At 44.3% G+C, this 25,949-nt stretch overlaps 1 protein-coding gene across 3 annotated transcripts in view; it reads right to left on the bottom strand.

Moving 5' to 3' along the window:
* EDRF1 (erythroid differentiation regulatory factor 1) overlaps nt 1-25,164 on the bottom strand; it is a 43,471-nt gene extending 18,307 nt beyond the window's left edge. Inside the window, exons 1-18 of one of the 3 annotated variants that reach the window (XM_005671561.3) lie at nt 24,926-25,164; nt 23,647-23,855; nt 20,645-20,711; nt 19,881-20,006; nt 17,839-17,963; nt 17,421-17,577; nt 13,487-13,588; nt 13,103-13,224; nt 12,305-12,416; nt 10,885-11,032; nt 10,696-10,804; nt 10,273-10,384; nt 8,366-8,626; nt 5,753-5,824; nt 5,304-5,454; nt 3,084-3,272; nt 2,486-2,686; nt 459-677 (exon numbers count right to left, since the gene is read on the bottom strand). In XM_005671561.3, the coding sequence (XP_005671618.1) occupies nt 459-677; nt 2,486-2,686; nt 3,084-3,272; nt 5,304-5,454; nt 5,753-5,824; nt 8,366-8,626; nt 10,273-10,384; nt 10,696-10,804; nt 10,885-11,032; nt 12,305-12,416; nt 13,103-13,224; nt 13,487-13,588; nt 17,421-17,577; nt 17,839-17,963; nt 19,881-20,006; nt 20,645-20,711; nt 23,647-23,855; nt 24,926-25,033 (2,590 nt within the window). In that variant the 5' untranslated portion in view covers nt 25,034-25,164. The remainder of the gene's footprint in view (nt 1-458; nt 678-2,485; nt 2,687-3,083; nt 3,273-5,303; nt 5,455-5,752; nt 5,825-8,365; nt 8,627-10,272; nt 10,385-10,695; nt 10,805-10,884; nt 11,033-12,304; nt 12,417-13,102; nt 13,225-13,486; nt 13,589-17,420; nt 17,578-17,838; nt 17,964-19,880; nt 20,007-20,644; nt 20,712-23,646; nt 23,856-24,925) is intronic. The other 2 variants (XM_003359396.4, XM_003133222.4) reach the window with 2 other exon arrangements.

Raw genomic sequence — 25,949 nt, 5'->3', positions numbered from 1 at the left:
CCTGCGGACGTGCCACACACCACATGCCATGGCGCAGTCTGCCCAAATGCCACCTTATTCCACAAGCCTTCCAAGAATGCTGCAACTTCAAGAAACGTCTCTTTCCCTACTCCTCTATGGGAATGCATTTGTACTGAGAGCATTTTCACAGATGTGTCTTCATAGCTGCCTTCCCATCTCAGAGAACTGTTTTAGCCAATTACACACCAGCACAGAGCCAACCACAGAGCTGACTGTCTGACTCACTTCTGAACTGGTCAGATGGAGGACATGGAAATGATGAATCCCAAGGGAAAATAATGGTTTTTTTCTTGATTTCTTGAGAATAATAAGAAGATCCTTTAACAGAGCACCCCTTTATGACATAAAATCAAAATGCTTGATTCTTGGCTTGAACCACATAAAAATGGCACAATTTTCTAACAGAAGAGGCAAAACAGAACCCCCCAGATACTCACCTGCTCTCTCACTCTGCAACGCTGCAGCCTGATTCATGTAAAAGACACCGATTTCATTTCTGATGTTACCCATTCTCTTCAATACTTGTACATAGTGTTCTGGGTTTTGACTTTTTAAGTCATTAAATTGCAAGATTTCATTAGCAGCCTCATAACATTTACAACTAACTGAAAGTTGACTTTCTAAGTCTGTAGACAAATCAGTTGCCCATGCAAATCCTTAAAAGGGAAAAAAAAGAAACACCACCATGAGTCTCATGAGCCCTTCTTGCTTAGTATCTAATAATCTAATACCTTAGAGAAAAAATAACAAACACGATATAGCATAAACATACGGAAAGTCGATTAATGCAACTAATAATTTTTCAGTTTCAAAAGTAAAGCTTTCTGAATTTATTTCTAAAACTATATGTTCTTGGGACATTACAGTTTAATAAATTAAAGAAATACTTTCCTGTCTAAAAATAACAATTCAGATTTTACTGACCCAGGTTTTACAAGGTTCACATCTTATTGGTACAGACCTAAAGTTGTCTCATTTAAAGGTAAAACAAATTTTTTTTTTTTTTTGGCTTTTTGCCATTTCTTGGGCCGCTCCCGTGGCATGTGGCGGTTCCCAGGCTAGGGGTCGAATCAGAGCCACAGCAGCGCGGGATCCGAGCCACATCTGCAACCTACACCACAGCTCACGGCAACGCCGGATCCTTAACCCACTCAGCAAGGCCAGGGATTGAACCCGCAACCTCATAGCTCCTAGTCGGATCCGTTAACTACTGGGCCATGACAGGAACTCCAAACAATTTTTTTCAATTACTGAAAACAGTTCTTGAAATAATGCTCTGATTGCTACTAGAGGCTAGTTATGTACTTTATGGTTTGCCAGTCTAAGTTTTGAGTCGCTCAAGAAGGGATGATAAGCTCTCAAAGACGTAACCCTGCCATCTAGTGGGGACTGAGGTAAACTCGGTGCAGGGCCACAAATTCAAGGAGAGAGAGGGTGGTTCTCCCGCTGATAACATTCAAGGGGCACATGGCTCTCACAGAGAGGGAATTTAAATGAAATTAACACGATGGGAGCGGTAAAAACAAACCAAGGGTTTTCTAACCATGTCCATTCAAATAATCCCTCAAGAAACTCAGAGCGGAGAAGGGAAGAAAGAGGGCAAAAAACCGAGGAAATACTACCTTTCCTCCTCTAGGATGCTTCTCTTAGATGTTAATAGTCTAAAACTTTGGGGATGTGGATATCAAGGGATATAAACAATTTAAGACCATAATAAAACAGCTCCATGGTACATCACAAATGAGACCTGAGATCAGGCTTCTGAAGGAGCCTTTACTGCATAGGTGCAGGTGCTTATACGACTCCACCGAGCTGAGAGGGCCGGAATCTGCTGCTATGGACTGAATGCTCCTATTTCCCAGTTTTAAAATCTGACAACTCTGAAAAACAGCCAGCTACACCTACATTTAAAAAAGTAATGATCTCTTGGCATCCGCTTGTGGCTCAGTGGGTTACAAACCCAACTACTATCCATGAGGACGTGGGTTCGATACCTGGCTTCGCTCAGTGGGTTAAGGACCTGCCCTTTCCATGAGCTGTGGTGTAGGCCAGCAGCTGCAGCTCTGATTCGACCCTTAGCCTGGGAACTCCCATAGGCTGCAGGTGTGGCCCTAAAAACTAACAACAACAACAACAAAAAGATCTCTGTGTCTTGGCCCCCCAGAACCATTCAGAAGGTTAATTCATCCATTTTACCAACTGTTACTCCTTTTCAAGAGAAAATCATTGCTTGGTTAGTTGACTAAAAGGGTTACCTAGAAAAATCTTACAAAAGGATAGTCTCGAGAGATTGTTTTTCAGTTGGTTCCAGTTGTACAATTAGTCATGACGAAATATTTCAAAGCCGTTTATACACAAATACCCAGGATCACGCTCAATTTTAACATGAAGAAATAATGAAACGAAACAGCAATACCAAAACCCCTCTCTGGCACTGCCGCGAAGGGATGAGTCTCGGGCGTACCCTGGCAGCTGGACTCCCTGTGGAGGCTGTGGAGGATCTCCTGATCTTCCTTCGTTTGGTAGTTAAACTCTTCCAGGTGTGCCGCTCTGTTGTTTGCATTCTGGGCCAGCATTAGTTGGATGTCACCGCAGAGCGTCAAATATTGAGAAAGAAACAGCAGCACTTCAGAAAGCATATTTGTGCAGAGGCAGCAGTAAGTATCTAAGTGCAAAGGGCAGGAAGGAGAAAAAACAGCACACTAAAACTGAATGAACACAGTAAAAATGAAGAAAATTTGTTACCACTGTATCTACTCTAATTCTTTTGGCTGCGACTGTGGCATGTGCAAGTTCCTGGACCGGGGACTGAACCCACGCCACAGCAGTGACTGTGCTGGATCCTCCAACCCCAAGTTTATTTTATGTCAGATACCGCGTATGACTTCACGTTTTTCAAAATGAAGAGATGTTTAACCACTCAAAGGGGAAAATGCCAGGAAACATATGCAAGATTAGAAAGTTTAATTTTACAGCAGAAATAGGAATAAAATTTCACTGTGATTCAGACGGCTTCTCTACTCTCCTCCCAAAGCCTATTAAACACACTCAGAGTGACTTACCGTGGCTCTGCAAAGCCAATTTAATGTATCGTAACGCGCGTCCATATTTCTGAAGACTCATGGCAGCATCAGACAAAACATAATAGGCCTTTGAGGACTTGAGAATCAGCTGGAGTTTCATTTTATGTTGCCAGGAACCAGGGATCATTCCCGACTGACTGGAATAATTACCCTTCTGAAGGGAGCCCACTATGACAGGAGGGAAAAAAGGCAGCACATTTTAATATAAGTCTCACTGTAAAAAAACCATTTGTTTCTTGATAAAAACATTCCAGGCGTAGGTCTATTACCCAAACTGGTCAATACCAGGCTTTGCTACGTCAAGGCAATGACGTGGAACCCTCACGTGGGCTTTTCCAAAAGCCTGCTCCCACGCCGCCACCGACTCCGTCCGTCCTTCTCTTTCAGGGTCACTGACGTGATTAAACTCGTGACTGACACCTGCTTCCTCTTTCTAGTCTGTCAAACTGCCAAAAAACTTTATCCTCCTAAAGCACAGTTTTAATCACGGTGGAACTCCTGTTCTAAACATTCCAAAGGCTTCTCACCGCTTGGTCAACTGCGCCTCGGCACCTCAGCCCACTTGCTAAGCTCCATTTTTTCAGCCTTCCCCGCCAGTGCGCCACCCCTACAGCCACTAAAGTCACGTGGCCGCTCGCTGCCGACACAGATGCCTGTTTTCCCTTCATCCCATCTTAGTTACCATGTCCTCTAAGTCCAGCCCATCACTGCCTCCTTTAGCCAACGAATGATCCCTTTTGTGCCAAGCACCGTGCTAGGCACAAGCAGCAGTGACATGAAGTTGCACGGCCTGTGTCCTTACAGACTTGACAGACTGGAGGGCAGAGGGCAGATAACAGACCACAACAAAGTCCAGCAAGTGCAGTTACCGAGAGAGGAACGAACACCAGGCTGTGGGAACCCACTCCCCGCCATCAGAGTTCTCAGGTCTCGAACAGCTACGACACCCGAGTCCTTCAGAGCAATGAGAGAGACTTGAGTCTCTTTTATGGTTTTCTTTGGGTGCCTATCTCTTTTTCCTCTGCTACGAGATGCAGTTTCTGTGCATGAGGCATTGTGAGAAAACCAAACATGAGTAAGACCCAGTTCTTGCTCACAAGTGTGTTCGGGTGTGTGCGTGCAAGCGTTACACGCAGTCGATGATGGCTAAGGCTTCAGGAAGCGCTCACGGGACAAAGTGGCGAGGGAATCGAGCAGCTCTGACGGAGGCAGAGGCGAGCATGGAGCCCGCGAACGTGAGTAGGGTTTTAACAGCTGAGACGGGGCAGAGAAGAGAGAGAAAAGGCAGTTCAGATGAGAGAACCCCATGAGCAGGGCAGCGAGCGAGGCCTCAAGGGCTGGCTGGTCCCCCTCCGGCGCGTAGGCTCAGGCCGGCAGCCAGGACGCAGGACACAAGCGGGGGCTGAACCCGCTCCCCGCCCCGCTGCGTAGAGAGAAGGCAAGACCGCAAAGACCTTGGCGCTATCTTCAACATACACGCCTTCAAAGCACTTTTAAAAACAACTGAAACTGACTGTTTAAAAAAGTGGGGGGCGGGGGGAGATAAGGCTGGAAAAAGGAAAAGGCAACTTAGATTAAAATAAACAAGAAACAAAGGGCTTTTACCTCAAAGTCCACAAGTGCCTCAGGAAGTGACGCTGGAGAACCAGGTACCTTACAAACGACACTTGCAGCTCATTCGAGAACCACGAGGGAACCAGGGCCACCACTTGTAAGACGCTCATCACCTGCCCTCATCTCACTAATTCACCTAACCCACGTGCCAGGCTTTAAAGCAGGCACCGTCACCGTCTCTGCCTGGAGAGAGAACACAGTCACGCGACCCGCCCTGGCGAAGCTGAGACGGGCAGCTGGGCAGTCTAGGCCTCTAAGCTCAGGCGCCTGAACGCCTGGCTGCTGTGACTGAGGCGGCCCCTTCTCAGGAGAACCCTGCCAGGCTGAAGGCATTAGCTCCTCCCAGCAGGGAGGGCAAGAAGCAGGTCCCTCAGGCTCTTGTTAGCAACATCCACCAAGGACTGAAATGATCCCGCCTCATCTTGTTTCAAAGGAAAGGCTATCTTTCACTGTTTTCCATTCACGCGATATCCTTTTTCGGAATTCCTTTCTAAAAATGCCTTCACTGACCTAAGTCTGCTGTTGATAAAGGCCGCGTATGTTATTCCACTGAAAAGGCCTTATTTGCACTTCAATTCAACTTACTTTTGTCCAAAAACAAGGCCATCTGCTTCTCCAGACCCTCAGGACCCCCCCTTGTGGATTCATCTTCATATTTTAATGGGATGGGGGTGTTGGGGTCAGCTGCAGGGAGGTCGCTTTCTTTTTTAATGCTGCTATCCACAGATTTCAGACCCTTTAAAAAAAGTGGAGAAACATTTACCACACATGGAACTGGACGTTAACTGCAAAGTAAATATAAGGTGCTGTCTGGACCACTAAATACAATTAGAGAATTTATACTTTGAAAACGGGCTTTAAAAATTTCATTGACCTGGAAGTGCTGGGGAAAACTAATTCGCAGCTTATGCTTAAAGGGAAAAAGCATCACAGTAGAACATCACTCTGAGTAACGCTGGGACACCACTCAACAGGTGCCACCTGCCTATCGAGCGCAAGCGTCGCTGAATTATGACGTCTAAACGGAAACTCACCTCCAGAACATAGCTCAGCACAAGCCTACAGCGCTCTTCCGTGTCATGGCAAACTGGAAATGCACAACTGGGCTGCGGAGACAAACATTCAGAATCAGTAATATGCTGCCACGATGACAATTCCCTAGCTCTCACCCCCTGGAAATTTTACTAAAACTTTACAAATCAATAACTTGGAAAGTTTCTGTGTATTCAGCTTTTGACATTTGAGGGTTAATGTACTGTTTTAATGGCAGAGTAAACTGACATAAGCATCAACAAAAATCTTGCTTAAAAAGATCTTCCAACATGTGTTGCTTTAAGCCACTTAAAGTTCAAAACAAAAATGCAAGAATGTGGAGTTCCCGTCATGGCTCAGTGGTTAACGAATCTGACTAGGAACCATGAGATTGAGGGTTCGATCCCTGGCCTTGCTCAGCGGGTTAAGGATCTGGTGTTGTGGTGAGCTGTGGTGTAGTCATAGACGCGGCTCAGATCCCATGTTGCCACGGCTCTGGCGTAGGCTGGCGGCTACAGCTCTGACTTGACCCCTAGTCTGGGAAACCTCCACATGCCTCAGGAGCAGCCCAAGACATGGAAAAAGACAAAAAAAAAAAAGCAAGAATGTGAGTAGTCATGTTTTAAACAAATGTATACTTAATCCGATAGGTCAGCTCGGCTTAGTGCTACTACTGGGTCATGTATGTTGACAGTATCATCACTTCAGCAGTAAGTCAGTAAGTATTGCCAATGGTCTCAATGCATAATTTATATATTTGGGTAGGAGCAGAACCAGTTAATAACCTCCATCTTCTGAAATTCTGCGTAAGTAAGGCTTCTGCGAAACATTCCATTTGGATGAATCCTGGGAGGCTGGAATTACTGTTCTCATTTTACACAGAAGTAAACACAGATGGAAAGTAATGCATTCAAGCACACAGGGAGTGAGTGCTGAAGCTGGGCTCTGGAGCCGTGCTGTCTGTACTTTACGAAGTACTGAGAGAAGGCAAAGCTAACACTAAAGACATGTTTATGTGAATACGATGACTACATTTCTGCGTGCTTTCCATATTGATGGAAAGTGCTGTCTCTATAAAAGAAATCTATAAACACACCACTCTCCGAATGTAACTACATGCTGTTACAATGTCGTCTCCCAAATACAGGTAACTTTTACAATCAATAATTCTGTTTATAATCACAAACATGTTTTACGAAGCTGGAAGTGTACTAAAATTCAGACACGCCGTTAATGACTTTTTCCTCTGGTCTTTCAGTCACCCATTATGTGTTCCAGCCCCAGGAGACCCAGCAGAGTCCCCATCTCCAGGGAGCTTACGCTGCAGTGACAGGTGACAGACACACACAAGAATTTTAGGTACAGAACACTCTCCGTGAAGGTGGTTAAGAGCATGTTTTGACTAGAGTGGTCAGGGAAGGTCTCCTGGAGGTGGTGACATTTCAGTCAAGGCTTAGAAAAAGGCAGCCGCAAAAAGACCCGGGGAAACGAAAGTTCTATGCCCAAGTGACAGCAGATGCAAAGGCCCTCAGGCATGATCTTGATGAATGTGAGGGAGTGAAAAACAGGCCGTGCGGAGAGGGGACATCAGAGGGGAAATGAAGGAAGAGAAGGTCGGAAAGACAGGCCGGGCTTTAGAGTGCCAGAGAGGTGTCCTCCAAAAATCTATAAAACTTTCTTGCTGGAAGTTAACTCCAACTTTTTATTTTTTATTTTTTTTTGTCTTTTTAGCTATTTCTTGGGCCGCTCTCGTGGCATATGGAGGTTCCCAGGCTAGGTGTCGAATCGGAGCTGTAGCCACTGGCCTACGCCAGAGCCACAGCAACACGGGATCCGAGCCGCGTCTGCAACCTACACCACAGCTCACGGCAACGCCGGATCCTTAACCCACTGAGCAAGGGCAGGGACCGAACCCGCAACCTCATGGTTCCTAGTCGGATTTGTTAACCACTGCGCCACGACGGGAACTCCTAACTCCAAATTTAAATGAAGAGATTATCTGTAAATATGACTGGTAAATAATAATTTAGCAAAACAAAACATAATTACACTGTCTGGAAAAAGACTGATGGTACAACACTCAGCACGACGGGCACCAACAGCAGAAACCTCAAGAGCGGAAGTTGTCGGAATCTCTGTGGCCTTGACCAGCTCAGAGACACGTCCAATCTAGCTGGCAGGGCCACAGTCACTGACAAGTTCTGTCCTGCAGCACAGGGACAGTGTGCCAGATCTCGCCCCACGCGGATCAACGAGCCATGCCATCTGCTCTGACTCTATGTTCACCAGGCAACCTGTACACTCAGCCTCGCGGAGACACAGCAACTGGGAGGAAGCACCCCAGTGAGGACAAAGGATGACACACTGGTCACTGGACAGGAAAACCTCCCACATAAAAAGGATGTACTCATGTGTGGTTTACCCTGGGTCTGCGTGTGGGCCCATTACCCTGGGACAATTACAAAAGTGAGTTTTAAATTCAAAGAGCTAATGATTACTAGACCCTAGACCATGAAGGAGTTATGGAACGAAAGCCGTCTTTTGAGAGGTTAACGGCATTCAGTGTTTGTCTTTCCAATGAAAAAACTTGTAAGTACACACTTCAACATGCTCACCCTGATTTGATGAATGGATTTGTACTTTTCCGGAACTGACAATTCTCCAACAGACTTAATTATAGCTACTGCTTTGTTGTCATCTGATGGATCGGAACTGGTGCTGTAGGATCCGTTTTCATCGCTGTCTGGCATCTCCTCCTCCTCTTCGCTGTAACTTTCATCAGAATTCTCGTTTAATGGAGATTCCGAACTTTCTTCTTTTTTCGGTTCAACCAATTGAAAAAGTTCTGAAAGCATGTAATTGGCTGAAGCAATAATCTTATAAAAAGAAAAAAATACGTCATCAAAATTGAGCACTCTATCAAGTGGAACAAATTTTAGGAGATCTGCAGAGAGGCTGTTTCCACCACAGACCATTAATAAACACAGAAATGTTCCGGATTCAAAGTACCTATACTCTGAAAGTACTCTAAAATCCTCATGGGTTGATATGGTTATTTCCTGAAATTATGCCATTCCCAGTCCTCTTTTTTTTTTTTTTGTCTTGCCATTTCTTGGGCCACTCCCGCGGCATATGGAGGTTCCCAGGCTAGGGGTCCAATTGGAGCTGCAGCTGCCAGCCTACGCCAGAGCCACACCAATGCGGTATCCGAGCCGTGTCTGCAACCTACACCACAGCTCACGGCAACGCTGGATCCTTAACCCACTGAGCAAGGGCAGGGACCGAACCCGCAACCTCATGGTTCCTAGTCGGATTCGTTAACCACTGTGCCATGACGGGAACTCCCCCAGTCCTCTCTCTTTAAAAAAAATTGGCAAGTGTATTTCGCTGGAGACAAGTTTTCATGTGTAAAGTGTCATAACTAAAATATTAGCAAGATATCACTCCCTATCAACAACAAACAAGAATTTCTCTTTACAAGCTATGAAGTAATAAGAGTTTATCTTGAATATACAACTAATATTTACAATCTATGGTTCGGGGGGGGGGCCTCCACTGGCTTAACGAGGGAAAAGTCCAGAAATTAGCACTTACATACTCGCATTTACTCTCCTCTATTATTTAGGTAATTCTTAGTCACAAACATGAAATAGTCTCCACACTATTTCCTACAGCCACCACCACCTTAATCAATAATTAGATATTTAAGCCAGAAACTGTTTTGCCAGTTTTCTTCCAAGAGCAGTTTCTCCTGGTTTGGTCTCTAGGATATCTTTATCTCCAAACTGAATGTGGCCATAATTAAAATTAACTTGGATCTTAAAAAAAAAAAACCAAAAAAAACCTGTAGATACTAGACATCTTTTTTGATTTAAACAAGATACAACAACTAGCCTTCCACTGAAACATACAGTTGTCAAGTTCAGACAACTGAGGTAAGAGGGTGGTGTAAAATCATGGTGTGCAGGACGGACTCTGTCTTATGAGATGCTTTTATATAGAGTGTGAACCTTATTTTCAACCAACAAAGTGATAACGAGGTCCATTCACATAAATGGAGCTCTTAAGAGAGACTATAAAACTGTTTTCTACCTTCTTATAGTGGTAAAACAAAGGAAAAACAGCATCACTTTGTTAAAAACTGTGTGAGTTTTAAATTTATAGAACAGTGCTATCCAAGAGAAATGCAATGTGATCCACACACAAAGTTTAATGTTTTTCTAGTAGCTACATTAAAAAAAAAACAAAACTGGTGAAATCAATTTTAATATTTGATTTGATTCAATAAACACAAAATATCATTTCAACTTGTGTATGCACATACAGTCTTCAAAACTCAGTATGTAGGTTACATTTAAAGCACACCTCGATTCAGATTGAGCCCGTTTTAAGTGCTCAGTAGCCCCATGTGGTATCAAACTGGACTGGGCAGTTACTGGATTAAGGTGGCTTTAATGTCTAGGCACCAATTCCCTACCACAACTTTGTCAGAATTTATTCAGAGAGCATGTGCTACTCTTACCTGAGGGTGCCTGCTCTTGTCCAGCAATTTAACGCAGTTCAGGAGCAGGGTTCTAACAGTCCCGTAGTGTTTCTTATTCTGATTCTTCTTCATCATCATGTTGCAAGCAACCCTAAAAACAAGTTCCCATCAACTTGACTCCCCATTCATCACTCTGCAAGACTAGGCATGCTCTTCTTTCCTCCCAGCAGAATAATGGCTCTAAGAAACCACTAAGTATTATACTTTACACCAACCCCTCCAACTCATTCTGGAATAGTACACAGCTATGTACATAGACACATGTAATAAATATACACTTAAAAAAAAAAAAAACTATGAAAATTAAAAAGGTATTTAAAACCTTGGCATGGATAGTATGGCTGTACACGTAACAGCTGTAAATAAGACTACTTCTTAATCTTAACTTCTCAAAGTACTCACTTATATAGAAGAATAGCCACTGGCATTGTGAATGGATTTTGGTATTTGTCTTCCGTTTCTTCACAAAGAGTCGTGAGATCATAGAGTTTCACTATATCACTGCCACTTGCTGTGAAAAAAACAAAAAAACCAAGTAAATCTCATTTTACAGTTGCCTCTCAATTATTATTCATTCAAGAATTAGCTTACCTTTAAATAGCCAATAGGTATGTCCTTCCTTGGTACAATTAGATTTCAAAAAAGATAAAATATTCTGTGCAATGTCTTTTATGACTTTAGTAGAAAAATTAGAGTTTTCCAAATTGGGAATCTCTTCTGTCTTTATCATTTCATACTTCTGTGAAACACAGATACAAGATAGTTTAAGAGAAAACCTACGCAAGCAACACTTATTAAAAAGGAATCAAATATATAAATCCCTCAACTAAAGACCTATTTAGCACGAGCGTTTAAAGCAATGGTTTTCGGGGGGTTTTTCTGCCCAATTCTTCAAAGGAATCTGACCCACTCCTGGCAGCAACGAGGCTAGCTCACCACCGGTGTAATTCTCCAGGGAGAATCACCACCAGATCTTGACCCTCAGACTTAGGCAGGATCTCGCTTCTGTCCTAACCAGGGAACGAAGCACACGGTCCACTTTCTTCTGTTCTTCCCTAGTGGTTTTCAGCTGGGATGGTGGTAAATAAAGGTAGACTTCACATCGTAAGCTTTCTCCAAAGATCTGTTTCTGGCTTTTTTTTCTCCCCAGGCATGAGAATCACCCGGGACTTCTGTCCAGTGTGCACTCCTCTCCCCTTGGCCTGCGGGGTTATGCCTCCTTTACAGAAATGGGTGCACGGCGGGTGGAGGCAGCAGTGAGAGCAAAGCCTGCAAGGATATCACCACCACCCTTTTTAAAGCGTCTCCGAATTTTTCTCTAGCTTGCTTCCTGCTCACGCTTCTCTACATGCCCCTTACCGTGCTTTCGGACGTACTCTAGACCAGACGGGACAGGTCAACTGGAAAAGAGGTGATCTCGCCCTTCTCTCATCATCCAAACCTCGTGTGCTACACTTCCACCACTTCCTCTGCCTCCTAGTTTTCTCCTCGCACGTTCTTATTTCCCATTGGATTCTATCTTTCCGAGCGGTGACCAAACCTTATTGCCCACCCCCCATATGTGCTGAGGACAAAGTCCCTCATAAATAGAACATGCTCAATAACAATGGGCTACATAAGCTTTCTTTGTAATTATTGCTGGGGCCTTTCCTTAAAAAACTCCGCATAGACTGGGTAGGTATTGGCATACTGAATAAACACCTCCACTGTTTAGACGCTTTCAGGGAATTACTATGGATGCCTGGCATTAAAATTAGAGTTCCATGGCTACAAATATAGATTTCAGCACATCTATGACCTGCCCACAAATCACCTATTAGACTCCTAGGACATCTAGAATTCTGGTATCACCAAATCAAATGTGGAACCACTCGAACTTCAGTTTATCCATAGCTACCTTCCTTGCCAAAATACACCTTAGTATTTAAGGCCTTAAAAACAATGGTGAGGTATTTCCTGCTCCAATCTTCATTTGAGAGAGATTTAAAAAGTCACACTGTATCCACCTTACCTGTACAATTCCATTTACATGAAAACACATGACAAGCTCTGGGACGTTGCATATTAAGTTGTCCAGCCAATAGTCAATTCCAGTTAGCACATTAATTGGTTTGTTGTTATCCCTAAAAACATACATTTCTAGTGTTATTGAATTAAATGCTCCACGGTAACATCTGAGACTTATTTCCCCCATTTAAACGTTTTACTCTCTTCTCCGCAGTTGGAGAAGGCCATTTTCAGTTCTTTCCTGATGAGAAACGAAAACATGCAGCTCAGTGGTGTGGTGTATTTAACACGGTTCCATAAGCTTTGCCTGGATTTCTAACTGGCGTCCAGAGAATTTCCAGTGCGAACAGGAGGAACAATGACTGCAGATGGCCGGGAGCCTACTGCACACTCCTCCTACAACATAAACGACTGACCGCCAAGCATTGTAATGCCCACGCCAGGATTCACGTGGGCTAACACAAACAAATACGCTGGAGCGTTAAAAAAAATGCTCACAATTAGCTAACAGGAAGCTGGTAACCAGCTCCGTAACTAATTACACAAACTCCATTATACAAGTTGTATGTGCAGACTTAAGACCAGGTGAGTCCAACAGATCTCTGACTCCGCTCACTGAGGACTAGAATGAAAAGCCAGGCAGCGGGCTTTCAGCCTTTGCTGAAACACTCCTTCCTTCCTGTGGATGTTTCAACTGGTGGGGAAAGGAAGGAGGTGAAGAAAAAACGAGAAAAAGGAAACGATGCCCAGAACACCCAGGTAAAAGCAGAACACTGCTTCTAAAGGAATGCAGTCTGATTACCTGAGACGCAGGCTGACTGCTGGGTATCTGCCTCCTCCGAAGATCGGCATGTTGGAGCCCACCAACATGTGAATGTCTTCAAAGGTCCACAAGATGTTCCGAACAAAATCATTCTTAAGACCCTTTGATTTAAAATAAAATGGAAAGATTACAGGATAAACAGGACCGCTGTAATTTCCCCCCGTGATCCACAGAAAGAAAAAGACGAAGGAGACGGAGTAAGTTAAAGCCAGAGAGCTAGCTAGAAGATCACAGAGATGCTTAGAGAGAGAGTTTCAGGATAAGGGGATTTTTTTGCCTGTGAATTCCAATTTAGACTGGTTTTTAAATGACGAAGTAAACTGGGGATGGGGTGTCTCGACTTGGACACCGCGGGAAGCATACCTGACTGTTCTCCCCGTCATTGAATAAAGTGGTCAGGTTTTGTTCTTTGGGTGCTGAGGCCACATGCCCCACTATGTATGAGGGTTCAAGAGGCTCACTTCCCTGTGAAAAGTGCAAGGATAAGGAGTGACGCTGCTGCTGTGATTTCTTAACAATGGCCTACGTTAAAGAGTCATCGCCTAGGCATTCGAATCATACACCTCAAATCCGCCCTTGTAAATCGGGGCTAATTCGCGTCAACGCTCAGCCCTGAGTGGCATATTTCAGCTCTTAATTATCACAGCTACTAAATAAGCTAAGCACATTTAGAGCTCACTCAAGAGATTAAAGATGATTTTAAGCTTTCCAAGTTTTTTTCCCCGTTACTGGGTAAGTTTAAACAGCACTGCTCTTTCAACCTACCCCATCTCTACTGATTCCTAAGACCCCTTAGGCATAATTTTGAGACAAAGGTCATCAGAACAGCCTCCTGTTTCACATTTCCCAGAGTGTGTTTCACAGAAGTCTAGTGCCTGGGATATTCAGTGAAAAATTTCCAGAGTCAGGTTTGAAAAAGGATTTTCAAACTGTTTGCTAAGGATTTGCTTTTGGAGAATAAAAATGTTTATCACATAAAAGCCTCTAAGAGGGAAAACCTACTTCACCTCTGTAAAATCCAATGTTCTCAAATGTATCCAATCTCATAACACTTTTTATTTTCATTATATTACATTTCAATATGTTTGGAAAACACATAGGAAGGGGGGCCTCTGACAGGATAAAAGTGCAGTCTGCCACTCAATCTTCCAACCATTAGGGCAGCTGCTGTTAAAAAGCATTACTTTAGGGAGTTCCCATCGTGGCGCAGTGGTTAACGAATCCGTCTAGGAACCATGAGGTTGTGGGTTCGGTCCCTGCCGTTGCTCAGTGGGTTAACGATCCGGCGTTGCCGTGAGCTGTGGTGTAGGTTGCAGACATGGCTCGGATCCCACATTGCTGTGGCTCAGGTGTAGGCCGGTGGGTACAGCTCCGATTAGACCCCTAGCCTGGGAACCTCCATATGCCGCGGGAGCAGCCCAAAGAAATAGCAAAAAGACAAAAAAAAAAAAAAAAAAAAAAAAAAAGCATTACTTTAGGAGTTCCTGTCGTGGTGCAGTGGTTAACCATGGGGTTGCAGGTTCGATCCCTGGCCTTGCTCAGTGGGTTAAGGATCCGGCGTTGCCGTGAGCTGTGGTGTAGGTTGCAGACACGGCTCGGATCCCGTGTTGCTGTGGCTCTGGGTGTTGCTGTGGCTCTGGCAGAGGCCGGCGGCTACAGCTCTGATTTGACCCCTAGCCTGGGAACCTCCATGTGCCGCGAGAGTGGCCCAAGAAATGGCAAAAAAAAAAAGCATTACTTTAAACCAAGATGAGCATGCAAATGCGTATACACATGTGAGCATATGTGTGAGCTGCTTATTCCTATTTGTGTGCCAACAGGCTTAGCACCTGCCTGAAAAGTGAGTCTTTATGACTGCAGGCATGGAGGGGAACCTGCAGCGCTTTTGCTGGGTCTTGTCTTCTCAGAGTCCTTAAAGGATTTCAGACATTTATTACACTGTTTGTTGATAGAGTCAAGTCATCAACCTATGGTCCAACTCTCAAAATTGTAATTACCAAGTAGTTGCTTTAGTGGGAGTTTGGGTTGAGGTTATGATGTTTCGGTGAGGGTCTGGCTCCAGGACCATACCACAGACACCTATTTAAACTCTATTATTGCTTAACACAAGCCTCAAACGCGCCACTTTAGGGAGCAAGAATTCGTGAGGTGCTAGCTTACAAGCAAAAATAAATGTCTAAATGTTGGAATTTAAAGATTTATACATGTTACAAGAACATTCTGTAAAAGATTGTTTTTAGGCAGGGTAGCTCCGCTTAGGAATGCGCCATTGCCAAGACAACCTGACTGCTTCGAGGGCCTTCTAAGTGTGGGAGATACATGGACACAGTGGAATACTGCTGGGAGAACAGGCCTCTGAAGTCAGAGCAGGGTTTAACCCTGGCTTGAACTTCACTGGCTGTGTGACCACAGACAAACATCTACTTTTTATGAGCTTTGCTGACTTACTTGTAAAATGATCCCATCAAAACAATACATACGCAGCTTCAAGGAGGAAAAAGATTTACACACATGGCACAGGAGGCATTAAATAGATGCCAGTTCACTTCCTCCACGTCAACGTCTACAGCTTCTCAAAAAACTCCGAGGTTTTTCAGAATGACCCTTAAAGTAAGGACTGAATGATAAGGCTGGTAAAGGGGGATGGATGGCAGAAGACCAGTATTTCTATTACATGGTCTTTTTATAATGTCTGTGTTTTGAAGTCAAGGAAAATGAAATCATTTTCCAAAACTCCTTTAGTGAAATAAAATTACATACAGGAAAGTGCATACAACAAATAATGAAGAACACAGTATGATGGCTAATTAGAAAAAAAATTACCTACATAACCACAACCCAAGTCACGACCTGGGACCCTGCTGGCAGCCGGCACCGGGTCCCTTCTCGCTGACGAGCACCCCACCTCCTACAGTTACCCCCACGCAGACCTGCACGCTAACTGCTCCCTTCCTCTTCCTTTCCGTTTTCCCAACTTTGGGGAAAATTCAAGCTCGCTACATAGTTGAATGAGGCATCTCTAACCAAAAATCTACTAAAGCGAAAATCCAATGAAATGTATTCACCGCCTATAACCCTATAATTTATGAGGACAGAAAATCTGGACAAATAATAGTGTGTGAGAACACAGCAAGAGAAAAAAACACAATTTACCAAGTTAAAGATCTTATTTTTACTTTCCTTGAGTTTATCAATATACTTTCCTGAAAATAAACATGCGCAACTTTTATCTATGGAGTTATTTTATTCTTTGATAGACCCGATAAGGACAGAAACAAACATTAAGAAACCAAGAATATAAGAAACAAACAGGTAACACAGTCTAGTCTCTCTTCCTTTCTGAAAACTTTATAACGTTACTGTAGGTTAAATCTTAGCAACTTGACCTAGAAAATCTTCAGAGCTATTTTAGGCCTAACAATCTGACTAAAAGTTAAGTAGAAGGTCAATATTTAAATTACAACAAGTCTGTGAGTCTCCATATCTGACAGGCATTTTGTATTTCAACAGTTTAAATATACTGTATTTCCTATGACTTTAAGGAGATAATTAGTATTGATAAACATACTGATAAGCTTTTTTTTTTTTTTTTGGCCGCATCTGTGGCATATGGAAGTTCCCAGGCCAGGGACAGAATCAGAGCCACAGCTGAGGCAACACCAGATCCTTAACCCACTGATCCAGGCTGAGAATCAAACCCAAGCTGCCACACAGACAATGCTAGATCCTAACCTGCTACAGCAAAGCAAGAACTCTTCATAAGCTATTTTAAACATGGTAAAAATCTATAAATGTTTTGAATTATTTAATTTAAAAAACCTGCTTTACGAGTTCCTATCGTGGCTCAGAGGAAATAATGTGACTAGCATCCATGAGGATGCAGGTTTGATCCCTGGCCTTGCTCAGTCGGTTAAGGATCTGGCGTTGCTGTGAGCTGTGGTGTAGGTCACAGAGGCTGCTCAGATTTGGCACTGGTATGGCTGTGGCGTAGGCCAGTGGATATAGCTCAGATCCAACCCCTAGCCTGCGAACCTCCATGTGCCGCAGGAGTGGCCCAAGAAATGGCAAAAAGACCAAAAAAAAAAAGACAAAGTAAATAAATAAAATAAAATCTGCTTTAGCCATTCGTGATACCCCTTGTAAATCCCACATTGAAAAGGGAAAAAAACCCTATTTTTTGTAATTGTGAGGACATAAACTAATATTTTTGCTCGCACTCATCTATTTTTATTAATAAGACAATTGGTTTTGTCTTCTTTAACGCGCTTGCTGAATTAGCACCTAAGTACTAACTAACCTGACTGGAAGCACTGGGATCCTCAGAGACTGAAGATGGCATTTCAAAGGGGGCCGGCCACGAAGCCCCATCCGAATCGTTTGTCTGATCAGAACTGGACGACTCCTGCTGTTCGGCAGCGGATGGGACAGGCTGAGCAGCTCCGTCTCCATTGATACTGGCCAAATAGAAATAAAAAACATCACGCTGTTATTACAGTTAACGTTCCGTGACGGTCCACCCGTTTTTAAAGACTAGATTCTATCATCAAGCATAAATATTACAAAGGGAATACAGGAAATAAAAAAGTAATGTCACGAGAAAAAAAGGAATATAGGACAAATATCAACAATTACAGTGGCAAAACTTAAATTACTTTTATTGACTTGAAATTAAAGATCAGAATTTCATCTGTCCTCTTAAACAAGTAGACAAGTACCTGTAATATAAAAACTTGGAAAGAATAGCCTTCTGATACCAGTGTTCTTTGCTTTTCTTCTTCCTCTGCCACTTCTGATCAATAAGTCTTTGATAAAATTCTTTTAACCACGTCCAATCACCAGTCTGAATCACATAATTGATAAACAGAACTTGCAGTCAAAACAATTTGTTTTCCTATCGCTAATAGGAAATACTTTCTATTTTTAAAATACTGTTTCATAAACACATAATCACAAAACAACGACCTTCCTAGATTCAACTCCCATTCCTCTTTTAGGAACTCTCCCTCTCCTCCTCCTCTCTTTCAGCCACTAGGAGAGGCAACCTCCCCCATAACATGTTCCTCAGGGCCTGGAATAAGTCCTACTATGCACACTGTACTGAGATAGCTCAATGTGTTTGAAAGTCCAAACTCATAAGGTGCCAGGAAGCAAGGACTGTGATTCTCAAGGCCTTGCCCAGTGGCTAACACATGCAGACCTAACTGACCTGTGGTCTTCTCAAACGGCAAAACATTTATTTTAAATGTCCATTTAAATCACTTATTTTCCTTTATCAAAGCACAGCAGGAATATTCTTTACAGAGTAGCCTACGAAAGTCTCAAGACCATCAACCATTTACAACCATAAACTATTTGCAATGGCAAAATAAATACGGAAATGTAGAATAAACTTTAAGAAACTGCAACATTATTTTATCTTTAAAAAGTATCCATCCTTGGAGTTCCGTCATGGCTCGGAGGAAATGAATCCGACTAGAAACCATAAGGTTTCAGGTTTGATCTCTGGGTTCGATCTATGGCCTCGCTCAGTGGGTTAAGGATCTGGTGTTGCCGTGAGCTGTGGTGTAGGCTGCAGACGTGGCTCAGATCCTGCTTTGCTGTGGCTGTGGTTGTAGGCCAGCGGCTACGGCTCCCGATTCGACCCCTACCCTGGAAACCTCCACATGCAGCAGGTGTGGCCCTAAGAAGCAAAAAACAAACAAAATATCCATCCTCAGCACACGGTGGGGGGGAAACAGTCATTTACCAACACAGTTTGAGAATCTCTGCTTTAAGAGGACCAATTAATTCTAATAACTATGTATTCGTAGGAATAACTTAACATTTTCCACATTTCTTTCCACATTTCACAATAATTTCCTTATTTTTGGCCACACTCTCAGCATGCAGAAGCTCCCCACCCAGGGATGGAACCTAAGCCACAGTAGTGACAACACCAGGTCCTTAAACACTAGGCTACAAGGGAACTCCTTCAGTGATAATCTCTTTAATGGAAACATCAAAGGATTTTTTAAAAATTTAACTCGTTTCTTAAATTTCGGATTTTTCACAACTTTCTTCATTCCTTTCACCCTTTTCCTCAGCAGAATCCTGGCTGTTGGTATCAATAGTTTCTTCCCGGTTATCTTTTCTGCTCTCTCTCCAGCCACGCACCTCTTCTCTCCTCTTCTATGGCCACACCCATGGCATATGGACGCTCCCAGGCCAGGAACCAAATCCAAGCCGCAGCTGTGACCCATGCCAGATTCTCAATTCACAGATTCACAGACCGGGGACTGACCTGAGCTGCTGCAGATTCTTAACCCACTGCACCACAGCAGGAACTCATCTTTTTCTTTTTTTTTGTATTTTTGCCACTTCTTGGGCCGCTCCCGCAGCATATGGAGGTTCCCAGGCTAGGGGTCTAATCGGAGCTGTAGCTGCCAGCCTACGCCAGAGCCACACCAACGTGGTATCCGAGCCGCATCTGCAAGCTACACCACAGCTCACGGCAATGCCAGATCCTTCACCCACTGAGCAAGGCCAGGGATTGAACCCGCAACCTCATGGTTCCTAGTCGGATTTGTTAACCACTGCGCCACGACGGGAACGCCTCATCTTTTTCTAATTAAAGTTTTTTAATCTTCAGTGAAACTTTTCATTTCCTGGTTGAAGTACTCAATTGTATTTCCACTTTGGCCTTTCTCTGAAACAAAGCCCATTTCTGCGCCCTTGGGTTGTTAAAATTGTGCTTTTCTTGTTATTGTCTACGTATTACCTGAGATGACCTCATGAACAGTTCCTGAATGTCTAACTCGTCCAGTAAGAGGGTCCTCCCGATGCGGTGCACTGCCATGCTGACGTGGGACTTGCTGTAGGGAATCTTCAGGAGCTTTTTTATGTTCTTAAAAAAAATTAAGAGGAAAGACAGTTTAGAAAGGTCTTCTTAGTGTGACTGGGCATCTTTCAAATTTTAACTTCATTCAATTTTAAAGCATAACAAAGCTTATTTCCTTAAGGTCATACACAAAGACTTACAGAAAGAGCTGCCTACAAACACACGGAAGACAGAGCTTTAGAGCTGGAATCACCTACACTTTACAAGTCACCCTGTGTTGATATAAATGACAAAGATTTATTTTCACACAATGGAATTTCATAAGGTATGTACAGGTCGCACTGTTGCACTGACTCAGGCTTTTAACGTCTAAGATAAAACTGATCCACTAAGGATCAACAGATTTTACTAGAGGTACTGTTTCTAACTCTTGATTAGCAGCATTCTATAACTCAACATGATAACGGCTACCGCCCAAACTGCTGTTATTAAAACACAGCCGTCAATATTGACGGTACTGCTACCAGTATCGAGCGGGCTGCTCCCTCCTCTTTGAGGAAAGATGCAGTGAACAGTGTTACTTTAACAGTGTTACGATAATCAGACAGTTGTGTCTTCATCACTAATTTTTCAAGACTGAAGAACATGACATGCTATAAACCTCCAGCAAAAAACATTCCAAGGCCTTGTGCAACAACGCTTACTTCAGAGTCAGAGACAACATCCACGTCATTTCCCACGGAGTCAATGAAGTCGTACGCCATCCCGAAGCTACCAGAGAAAACAAAGGCCACGAAAACCATGTTTAGGGGGTGCAGGTATTATTTATAATAGGACACTGTATTTTATTACTTCTAGGAAACACGTTTTCCACATTCTAGCATCTCTGAATCAGTATGCCTAAAACCATTAGAGGTGGCTAGTTTTTCCTTCTGAGTGGTACATAAAATAATGAGGTGACTTCACAGACATGGAAAGCAGACTGGTGGTTGCCGGGGGGGATGGAGGTGGGGGGCGTGGATTGGAAGTCTGGGATTCGCAGAGGCAAACTACTACACAGAGAATGGATAAACAACAAGGACCTACTATGCAGTACAAGAACTATATTCAATATCCTGTAATAAGCCATAATGGAAAAGAATATGAAAATATATATATATGTATACACATATATAACTTGAGTCACATTTATGTACAGCAGAAATTAACACAACACTGTAAGTCAACTGTACTTCAATAACAAATAAAAAAATAAAATTAGGAGTTCCCTTTGTGGCGCAGTGGAAACGAATCCAACTGGGAACCATGAGGTAGTGGGTTCCATCCCTGGCCTTGATCAGTGGGTCAAGTATCCGGCATTGCCATGAGCTGTGGTGTAGGTCACAGATGTGCCTCGGATCTGGTGTTGCTGTGGCTGTGGTGTAGGCCGGCGGCTGTACCTCCAATACGACCTCTAGCCTGGGAACCTCCATATGTCTCAGGTGCAGCCCTTTAAAAAAAAAAAAAAAAAAAAAAAAAAATTACAATAATGGGGTGACTTAAAATTAATGCCATCTTGGATTTGATAAAATACAGTAATTATTAGAAGCAATTAACAGAAAATTTAGAATAAAAACAATGAAAAATTATTTTTATTTTTGCAGTCATGAAATCTAAAATATATCCAATAGAAAACAATCAGTTCGAGACACTACTCTCTTTAGGTGAGAAGATGAGAAAAATGCCAACAGAAATATGAACTGGGAGTTTCCGTCGTGGCGCAGTGGTTAACGAATCCGACTAGGAACCATGAGGTTGCGGGTTCGGTCCCTGCCCTTGCTCAGTGGGTTAACGATCCAGCACTGCCGTGAGCTGTGGTGTAGGTTGCAGACGCGGCTTGGATCTGGCGTTGCTGTGGCTCTGGCGTAGGCTGGTGGCTACAGCTCCGATTCGACCCCTAGCCTGGGAACCTCCATATGCCGCGGGAGTGGCCCAAGAAAAGGCAAAAAGACAAAAAAAAAAAAAAAGAAATATGAATTGGGAGTTCGGCCTCTGGGACTGTGTCCCCAGTGATATATACCGCTACCCTGTTCAAAAATAGATGAGGAAAAAAATGCACGTGATACCCACTCAACGAGGAGAAAAAAGGTAATGAGCAGCTAACGTGTGCCAGGTAGCACGTGTGGCACATCTACAACCTGCAAGCCTAAAAAGCAGTTAGCAGCACCATTCTCCAGTCAGCAGGTGGCAAAGTCAGGACACTTAGGACTGCCTCACGAAGCATGAGGATGATCTGCCATGGGGTCTAGCAAGTCACTTCACCTTTCTAAGCTTCGGTCTTCTTTTTCTTTGTCTTTTTAGGGCTGCGCTGGCAGTAAACCGGGGCGGGGGGGGGGGTTCCCAGGTTACGGGTCATACTGGAGCTGGAGCTGATGGCCTACGTGACAGCCACAGCCACACCAGATCTGAGCCATGTCTTCAACCTTTATCACAGCTCACATCAACGCCAGATCCTTGATCTACTGAGCAAGGCCAGAGATCGAACTCACGTCCTCATGGATAACTAGTCAGATTCGCTTCTGCTGGGCCAGAACTCCCTAAGCCTCAGTTTTCTACGTGAAAAATTAGTCAACAGTACAAACTCAAAGGGTGTTGTGAAAATTAAGTGAGATAAACACATTAGGTACTTATCACAGTGTCAGTACAACTATCATTTCAATCATTTTCATAACTTTCAATCATTTCATAACGTTTAATTCTGTTGATATATAATTTATTAAGCCACTCTTTTAAGAGAAGATATGTGGACTATTTCCAATTTTTTCTACTATAAAAATTGTTACAGACAATATTTTACAAATGTAACTTACCTTCTAAGGCATTAGGATAATTTCCAAATCACCGGCACCTAAGGTATTAGGGCATTTATGGCTCTCACTATACATCATAAGGAAATATTTTAGGTTCAATCACTGAGAGGAAAAAAGAAAACCTGACCCATTAAAAGATCTACTATTAATTAATTATTAATTAAATTAAATGGACATCCGTACACTTTTCTCTGTAAAGGTGAGGCCACTCTCTCAACTTTAAATACCACCAGCAGAATTTCCAGCAAGTGTCAAAGTCAAGGGTTTATGTCATTGAACAGCCCAGAGGATCCGCCACCATTTAAATGAAAAATTCCACAGGACAGGGAGTTCCCACTGTGGTGCAGCAGGGTAAGGTCCTGGCTAATGCATGAGTTTGATACCCCAACCCAGTGCAGAGGGTTAAGGATCCTGCATTGCCACAGCTGCCGCCTGATTTCTATCCCTGGTCCAGGAACTTCCATATGCTGCAGCTGTGGCCAAAAAAAAAAAAAATCCACAGGGCAGATTAGGCAGCATTAAGGGTTTTCCTTGTCACGTGCCATCCTAATTCTCTATAACCAAAAGGCATGCAAATTGGCTAAAATTAAAACAGCTGATTGAATTTTCGTGGTCAAAACTCATCCTTGTTAATTAATAACACCACATAGACTTGAAATAAACATGCAACTGTTATCTTCATGTTATGACAGAATCCTGTTATGGGGGGGAGGACTTTCAAAGTCAAACATGATCTTTTTCTAAAGCTAAATCTTGGCCAGTTGATGGGCATTACGAATTAAACTGCAGAGCAGGTATAAAGAGTTTTAAGGGGGAGGTTTGAGGGACAGGTGAAAATGCCATCAGTTAATATTTACCTTGAAAATGGCTTGCTTTTCTTACTATTGCCAAGAATGGTAGTTCCTGCCGGTCCGAGTTTGGCACTCTCTCGGAGCCAGTTGGCAGGTGGGAGTTTCAAGTCTGTCTTCTCTTCCAGGCGCGCAAATGCCGTCCGAGGCGGGGCAGAGGAGTACTTCACCACTGCTCGGCTCTTCACTTCATTGCCGCCGAGAAATAAAGCTGATCCCTGATTAACATATGACGTGGAACTTGAATCAACACCACTAAGAATGAAAACCCCATCTTTATAAAAAGAAAACCAGACACCACATCAGGCTGCTAAGAACACAGGCCACTACCACGAAGAGCACTTAATAAACGTGAGCATAAACTGTACAGTTTGCTTTGCTCTTCTTCACATCATTTCAAAAAAGATGAGCCAAGGAGTGTGATGACTATGGTTACAATCTAGCAAAAGCAGGCCAACCAACCTCACTTTATTTTCTAAATGATTGTTATTTTTTCCATTATAGCTGGTTTGCAGTATTCTGTCAATTTCCTACTGCACGGCAAGGTGACCCAGGCACACATACATGTATACATTTTCTCACACTAACTTTTAAAACTGATTCATAGAAAGTGTAGAGACAGAAACCAAGGAGTCAATAGTAGCATGTTAACAAAATGCCACATTTATTCAACATGCATTTTAATTTCAATAACATACATCATTTGGAAAGTAGCTTGCAGTAAGATACCTGGGCCTTTTCTGTTTCTAAGTAAGAGTTTAATACCTGATGAGTTTATTGCACAAATACTCTGAACGTCTAACTTCATAGCAAATCACTGGGGAAACGACACAGATTTCACTTGCACACCCCCAAGAAAGCTCAGGGTCTGAGATATCTCTTCCAACCTTCTTTCACGCTGTCCCTTTGTGGCCTGGCCAACACTCCGCACACTTCAAACACTGGCTCAGTCTCGGTCAGCGCGCTCCCTTCTCCCTCCAGCTTGCAAGTCTGCCAATTTTGGAACCACATATTTACATACGCGCTCCCTGACAGCAGAGATCGCGTCTAACTCACCCGTCGGTTACCACCGAGTGAGAAGCCAGGACTGCTTCTGACACGAATGACTTGCAAGTAAATGCCTCAATAATTGTCGACAAGCACTCGGACTTCCACTCCGTTTTGGGGGCCGTCCGGGAGGGGTGGAAAAGGCTCCAGGAGCCGCTGGGAACCGTGACATCCCTCCCCGGCCGAGCGGCCCGCAGCCCCCGAGCCCTGCAGGTCCCGCCCCGCCCCGCGGCAGACTCACCTGTGCAGAAGGTTCCTCCGTCTCTCCTTGGGACAGGAGGCTGAGCCCGTCCCGAGCAGTGGCCCCAATCGGCGGAGCCTCAGCCACGGCCTCCTTAGAGTCCCCCATCACCTCCGTCCGGGGCAGGCGAGGCAAAGCTCAAGCCGAGAAGCCCCAGCACGTTCCGCGGCCCGGCGGCGCGGCAGCACCGTAAAGCAAGCGCCGGAGACACCCTGCACTTCCGGCCTCTGACAGGAAGAGGTGGTGCTGACGTATTCAAATCTCGCGATCTTTGTGCCTGAGGCCCGGCCCGGCCTCCCCCGACAGAGCCCACCTTCGCGGCGGGCGCGGGAACTGTAGTGCGCCTGCGTCTGTCAGAGTGTTCGGGGAACTGCCTCCCGCGTGATCTGACTCTCAGGCTCCACCCCTTGCACGCGGGTCTTTGTTGGCAAACAGTTCTGCGGGCCTGGGCGCGAGGCCGCGGCAGTGCCGCGGAGGTTCTCCCTGTGTCGGCGGGGGAAAAGCCCCCGTAGGTGTAACCCGCGGCTCCCGTTTTTTAAAGTAGTGAAGTCCTAGCGCTCGTCCCTCCAGCTTTCAGCGTCCCCTTCGTTTACAGACGGGCTCACAGGCCCAGGAAGGGAAGACAGGCCCAGGTGATGGCGGTCGAGACTCCAGCTCACCCGGACTCGGAGTCCTGTCCGCGCATCACAATGCGTGCGGGGGGCCGGGGCTCCGTGGAGAGGACGGCGCCGAGGAGGCCCGCCGCCTTTGCTGAAGGGCTGGACTTCAGAGGGGGTGGCACCACCGAAGGTGCGATTTGCCGCTTAGTGACTCGCGGAGCGTCAACGGAAGTGCTCCCGCCGTTTGTCAGGCCCCCAGGGAACTAGCAAAAGGCATTCATTCCATTGATCCAGGGATTTCTCCAGCCTTAAAGTGCTGGGGAAAAGGCTGGGGATCCAGGTGACCTGAAGATTCTGTTTCAGTTAGTCTGGGAGGGGCCTGAGATTCCTAGATTCCCTAGGATATGATGCCAGTGTTTTGAGTA

This window comes from Sus scrofa, chromosome 14 (assembly GCF_000003025.6).
Source record: "Sus scrofa isolate TJ Tabasco breed Duroc chromosome 14, Sscrofa11.1, whole genome shotgun sequence".
Classification (NCBI taxonomy): Eukaryota; Metazoa; Chordata; class Mammalia; order Artiodactyla; family Suidae; genus Sus; species Sus scrofa.
The sequence above is the reverse complement of the archived record's forward strand: the minus strand, read 5'-3'. Positions and strand labels throughout refer to the sequence as shown.